The sequence below is a fragment of the Phragmites australis genome, chromosome 12 (genome assembly GCF_958298935.1).
Source record: "Phragmites australis chromosome 12, lpPhrAust1.1, whole genome shotgun sequence".
In the NCBI taxonomy this organism is placed as follows: Eukaryota; Viridiplantae; Streptophyta; class Magnoliopsida; order Poales; family Poaceae; genus Phragmites; species Phragmites australis.
Window position 1 is genome coordinate 8,071,823 of NC_084932.1, and position 7,023 is coordinate 8,078,845.

General features: G+C 42.7%; 1 protein-coding gene across 1 annotated transcript; it reads right to left on the reverse strand.

Annotated features, from left to right (window-relative positions):
* Positions 1 to 400: 400 nt before the first annotated feature.
* Positions 401 to 4,009, reverse strand: LOC133886959 (probable cytokinin riboside 5'-monophosphate phosphoribohydrolase LOGL3). The gene is made up of 7 exons (XM_062326872.1): positions 3,848 to 4,009; positions 2,266 to 2,351; positions 2,131 to 2,161; positions 1,574 to 1,673; positions 972 to 1,042; positions 725 to 868; positions 401 to 626 (listed from the first exon to the last, which is right to left on the reverse strand). Exons 1-7 carry the CDS (start codon positions 3,980 to 3,982, stop codon positions 405 to 407), a joined length of 789 nt encoding a protein of 262 aa, XP_062182856.1. The 5' UTR covers positions 3,983 to 4,009; the 3' UTR covers positions 401 to 404.
* Positions 4,010 to 7,023: the final 3,014 nt, after the last annotated feature.

The window sequence follows — 7,023 nt, forward strand, 5'->3', positions numbered from 1 at the left end:
TGAGTTGTGTACAAACACATGAGAATTACAATGAGCCATCTTCGCTTTCCGTGCAGCAGATAAGATGCATAAATAGGGTAGATAAAGGAGATTTGAGTCTAATATGAATAAATTCAGAAAATAGACTAAACAGACGTTGCTAGCGAGATCAATTAGAAATTTGGATCATATTTCAACATCTTGTCCAATAACCAATGCTGTACATATCTATTGACACCCATTTTGGAAATTCAATAGGTTGACATATTTGTGGCTGCGATGTTTGGCATTTTTTTTCTTCAATACATGCAACTCCACAGCGAATAGAGTCTAGACCTACATTTTATTTTAAATAAACAGCACGTACGGCCGTCCTCTCTTGCAAGCGGGTCACTCAACATCGCTCTCTCTCTCTCTCACACACACTACATTTCTTGCTTAACCCACTCCGGTCCATTGAGACCGACAGTGGGCGTCCTCGCGCGCTTGGCCCTTGGTTCGCTAAGTTCCTCTTCTGAGTGTTGAACACCCTGCCTTGGGCCATCAGGGAAGGCTGTAACACTTCTAGAATCATCACCTGTGTCCTGGGAGACCCTCGTCTCCCATTTCAGCCTGGAGGCAACTATGTCGTGGTAAGGTACGTATTCCTGCACACATACGATAATATAGTCACGCGTACCTACGACATGATCGTCAATCTCACTTGTATATATATGATTTATTAGTACGTCTTATTCTGATCTACCTCAAGCTTCTCCATGAGCTCTTGTGCTGTGGAAGCGGAGGCGATGATGTTGTGAGCACCAGGGCTGATGAAACCTTCCCCGACGGCCTGGTTGATGAATGTTAGTAGGGAGTCATAGTACCCATCAACATTCAGCAAGCCAACCTGACGAGAGAATTTTGTTATGAAGGCCAAATTGAAAGAGGTTGAGATACACATAGTCCAATGCATCATAGTTAAGGATACGGTGGGATCGAGCTTAATTTACCGGCTTATTATGGATTCCTAACTGTGCCCATGAAATCACCTCAAACAGCTGTCGAAGAGTTCCATATCCTCCTGGAATTCAGCTCACCCATATTAATTGATTCTCCGACGCAAAACACAGAAGAAAAAAAACAGTTTCGAACACTGATATGGTGTCCAACATATATGAGACCTTAACCACTATTTTAAAATATACTTGATATATATTGTGAAACTACTTTTGAAGATTAATCTACTAATACCATTTTTTATTCAATTGTAATATAAAGAGCTGTTAATGGACAAAGTTTATATAAGCTTTGATGCATGCAATCTAATACATCACTTTATTTTAGGATCGAGGGGTAGCATTAGCTTTGTTTTGGTTTTCAGTGGCATTTTACAGGTTGGGCAGAGAACCATATGTGACGCAGGGATTTTATAGGTATTCAACCATACGCCACAACATGCCAGGGAGATTTTCCACGAAATTCACGTGGGACTTCTGGGCTCCGAACCATGCATAGTTAATTGATCCCTGAGGCCTATAGTCCTTAGCTGATATTATTTACATTGCAAGTATCTCACTGCACAGATTCTGTAGTACTAGTTTGCTATACTAACCAGGCAGGGCTATGAACGCATCAGATTGGCTCGCCATCTCTGCCTTTCTTTGGTGCATGTCTGCGACCAGTCTTACCTCCCCCACCGTCTCTCCGATTAGCTGGCAACAATGTACAACAACAACACCATCATGTTATCATTCAGTACTTTGGCCAATTTTTGTGCCTCAGGACATGAAAAAGAAGGAACCCTAAATAAGATGCATCATTGCTGGCACCAAAAAGGGAAACACAGTGCATGACATCTATGGTTTAACTAGCTCTTGTTTGCCAAATTGCGCTGCTGAAAAGCATTACTACACTGTCATTTATTGTTGAATCGATGAGCTAGCTAGCCGCATCGCTAACATGTTGAAGAACGCAAAATGTGCTTAGGCTCTCTCTTGTACATATATAGATTCATCTTGGAAGGTACTTCTACGATATTATTGTATTTATAAATATATTCCAATAATGATAGCGGTATGTGCAATGCTTTGAAGAATATATCATTGTTCAAAATGTCAACTATTTATGACTGAGTATAGTGTTTGTGTGTATATATATATAAATGTATACCTTGTAAGTCATCAGAGTCTCAGGAATAACCCTGCAGCATGCATATGTGCATGGAATACATCAGGATGTTAGGACAGTTAGTAACAGATCATTGATCGATAATCAGAGAAAGGGTGGATGGTTGGTGGTGCGTACCCGGTGACGTGCCTGCCTGCCTCTGAGATGAGCCCCATGAGCTCTACGCTGCCTCGACCGTACACCAAGCCAATGTCCCTCGACACCTGCTTCGGTCGGTCCATCTCAGACCAAATTTTTTATTATAGTTCATAATTAAATATTAATTTAAGACATACTTTGTCCTTTGGTGGGCACGTATATGCAGTTGTTTGAAACGTAGGAACTTTGCACAAAACGGATCAATTCATGCAGGGACTGCCAGAAAAAAGTGTGTTCAACCTGTTTTTATCTCTGCTTTCATGAACCGAGGAGTAGTAGTGAAAACGGCTTGGTTTATTCATTCATTTTAGAACTTTGTAATTGCTCGGGAAGAGGAACCACCCTTTGGTGGATTGGTAGCTAGAGTTGTGGGACTAAGACTCTATCTAACATGGTTCAAATCAAATGTTATATATTTACATTATACGTGAGTGTCTTTACTGCTTTCGCCGAACGCTCTGGTGTCACCCGTGTACTTGTATTGGCCGTTTGTATGAGTATGTATCTTGTATTCGGGAAAAAACCAGACTTGTTTTAGGCTTTTAGCTCACCTCGTCTGAATAAAATAAAGGCTTGCGGCATCTATGTGAGCAGGTTTAACTACTGCTGCTCCAGGAGGGGACCGTGACGTCATCTCCATAACCACAGAGACGACTATAACTACAGTAACTTGCAGCATGCCCTCCTTTGCTTTGTCTCCCTATTTTCTTGTCTCTCACACTATGGAAGCTCAGTAACACCATGGATAGCTCCATAAAAAAGCTTTGTAACGTCGATGACCCATGACCCAACGAAGGAAGCTTAGGCATGTCATGCCAGATTCCATGGCAGCGGCTAAGAAGCATGGCGGCGCTGTCTATGGTAACATGTAAAAGAAAACAAACTCTGCATGGAAAAAAAGCGCGCCAGTTGCATGTCAAAAACGCGTGAGTGCAAAAAATAAAATACAAGTACCAGGACTGAACCTGGGCCTCCTAGCATTGCGGGTGGGGTTCAAACCACCTGGCTATAACCAGTTATAAAATAGACATAGAACTCCAAGATATTTAATATGGGTAGAATTGGTAATACGCCCCCAAAAAGCACCTAATTAACCTCTCTTAGTATATGAGATCATGTCCAAAACGTCGAGATTTTAGAGACTAGATGGAGTAAACCATTAGCTGTCAAAGAGGAAAAGTGTCAATATGGAAAACGATACGTATTTGTGACTGAAAGAACTATATATATGTCTATACAAGTATTTTTACCCTCTCTATTTTAAAATAATGGAGATATACTTTGAGTCGGCAGAAACATTAAGGAAGGCACAAATTTAGTTGCGGATTATGAGAAAGAAATAGCACATCTTAATTTATACAAATAAAAAAGGCCAAGACAGCACCATATCATCTCGAGATTTCTTCTGTAAGGACTAAATTTCGTGTAAACTTGCAACTTTTGTGTTTAGAATTATGTAGGTATAGGAATTCGATTGGTCACTAGTCAGATGTCACACTTGACAATTAAGAAACAGATCAAACAACTGTTGCTAGCTACCTAGCTAGTTGAGGGTACGTACTAACTGTTTGGCGAGCTCGACGGCGGCGTCGCGGTAGGTCGTCTTCTGGCTGCTGCCGCAGAAGACGCAGATCCTCTTGAACCTGCTCGTCTGCCTCGTCTCGCTGCCGTCGCTCGTCGTGATAGATGCAGCCATCTATGTCGTCGTACTGGGCTGCAGGCGAGTAGGCAAGGCCTAACAAAGCTTTTGAGCACACCACCTATGCCGTATATATAGGGGAGCTGTGTTTATGTGGGTGAGAGAGATAGGTTTTTTCTGGCACAGCTTATTGCTGATTTTTGTTTTTGAGAAGCTATAAGTTAAGATAAATAGGCTGGTTTATTGTTGGCTTTTAAAAAATTAAAAAAATAGTTTGTGATGAAATAAATTGAAAGTTGATAAGCTGGCTGAGAGTAGTTTTTCTGAAAAGCCGCTGTGTTAAGAACATAAAAATTTAACGTAAAAGTCAACAGCTTTCAGCAAAAGCTATTTTTCATCAAAAGCTCATAAATTTTAGCTATTCCAAACAGAGCCATAGAAGGCTGCGACCGTGAGGGGATAGGGCAGCAACAAAACGTCCATACCATTGTGGCACACGCCTTTCTGTGCATCAATGCTAACGTGTAGTATTTTAGATGGTTTTGAAGTATTTTGTTAAACAAAGTAACTTAGGGTCCGTTTGGATAGCTTGTGGCTTCAGATATTCTGGCTAGGATAGGAAGTGACTGTGACTATTGAATTTTAGTTGTTGATTTTTATAATAAACTTTTAGTATCTGAGCACATCCAAAAGTCAGAAAAGCCAGCCAGAATCTGCTTCTCAGTTTTTTTTTTCATTTCAGCCATAGTTGCTTCCTCCGCTAGCCAAAAGCTACCAAAAACTGAGGCCAGAAGCTAGCCGTTTGGATAGCCATTTTTTGAGAAAAGCTGAAAAAAACCTATCTAAATGGGAGGTTAGTTGGTTGATACGATTCTCTCACAAAGTATATCATTGTTGACGGTTGTTGTGAGTTGAATAAATGGTGGGAAACAATGGTATAGAAAAGCTATGAAAACGCTCAGGTCCGGCTTTGCAGCCCATTTCTTCACAGGAAGACTGACCCTTGTGTTGATTTTCGAGCACCCAGGACCACACGCCGTCCGTTCTCGGATCTCGACAGAAACGACGAAATCAGACCGAACTCGCCTACTCGCTGAACTCGACGAGAGTGCGTCGGCAGCTCACAGGATCTCACGCAGTCCCGGTAGTGCAACTCGAGGAGGAAGAACGAATACGTGAAAAAACGACGAGAAGCAAAACGAACGGAAGAAGCTCGTCGTGACCACGTGCTTGAGCAACCAGTACGTGCGAGAACCACCCGGCCGGAAGCAAGCGGAAACTCGACGATTTTGACGCGAGCAAAAAAACAGATCAATCCGATTTTCTAAAGGAAAATTTTAGACTTTATTCAACTTACTCAAACCAGGGATTACAACTTATATATATAACACCTGCTACCTAATCTAAATCGGACTCTAAACTGAATCAGATTCTAACTCAAACTCGAACTATACGTACCCTTGCCGTATACGAGCCATATACGTATTCCTTGCCGTGTAGAACTGAGTCTCTGAGGCCCATGCTAGATTAAGTTCAACATACTCCCCTCTAATCCTAACGTGGGCTAAGATCACGAACTCCCAGTAGATGCCGCATGACCGCCAGCAATGCCTTCGTCAAAGCGTCGGCTCGCTGCTCCTCCGTGCAGATGAACTCCACCTCAATCTGGCCTCCTTCAACGCACTCTCAGATGAAATGAAACTTAGTGTCAATATGTTCACTGCGGCCATGAAACACTGGATTCTTCATCAAAGCAGTCATTGATTTGTTATCAACAAACAATTTGACTGTTTTGGGCTCTTCTCCTATCAGCTTCCCCAACAAACTTCTAAGCCGCAGTGCTTGGCATGTCGCCGCCATTGCCGCCATGAATTTTGCCTCACACGAAGACAAAGCCACCGTTTTATGCTTCTGCGAGTTCCATGACACCAAACTATCATTGATATAGAAAGCCATACCTCCGGTACTCTTCCTTTCATTCATGTCACCAGCCAGGTCACTACCAATATACCCAGTGATTAATACTTCTGTTCCTCCTCTCGTATACACAAGCCCATAATGAACGGTGCCCTTCAAATACCGAAGAATCTACTTCACTACCTTGTGATGCATCGCCGTGGGCTTCTCCATAAAACTGCTTGTCACCCTGACAGGAAATGAAAGGTTAGGTCTTGTATAGAGCAAATACCTTAGACAACCAATGATGTGTTGATACTCGGTTGCATCCACCGACTGTCCATCTGGATCCTTATGCAGCTGTGCCCTTTGTTCCATGGGGAATTTTGTGGGATTGCAATCTAGCATACAGAATTGACCAATGACCTTCTTCGCATTGTTGTTTGCTTGATTATAATTTGCCTATCTTCTTGCCCTACCTCAATCCACAGATAGTAACTGAGCAATCTGAGATCGGTCATCTCGAACTCACTCATCATCCGCTGCTTGAATCCCATGATCTCTTCTGGACTTTCTCCTATCGCAATGAGGTCATCAACATATACTCCGACTATCACACCTGCAAGACATGATCCTCTTGTGTATACAGCCTGCCCTTGAGAACACCTGCTAAAACCAATTTGTTTCAAGCTTCTGTCAAGTCGAATGTTCCATGCCCGTGGAGCCTGCCGGAGTCCATACAACGCCTTGCTGAGTTTGAGCACAAGATGCTCTTTATTCTTCACTTCAAATCCCTACGAGTGGGTCACGTATACTTTCTCTTTGAGCTCACCATTTAAGAATTCCGATATGACATCCAGATGATGAACTTGCCAACCTCGGTTGGCTGCAACAACAAGGATGACGCGTACGGTGTACAGCCTAGCCACCAGGGCAAACACTTCTTCGAAATCGATTCCTTGCTGCTTCACATATCCTTTCGCGACCAACCTTACCTTGTGCTTGATCACATCTCCTTCTATGTTCTTCCTTAGTTTGTAAACCCATTTGAGTCCAATCGGCTTGTGACCAGCTGGCAGCGCTGTGAGAGTCCATGTGTTATTCTTCTCTATGGACTTGATCTCCTTGGCCATGGCATCCTCCCAGACCTACTACCCGGTGGCCTCAAGGTAGCAAGATAGCTCTTCCGTCTCTATGAGCAT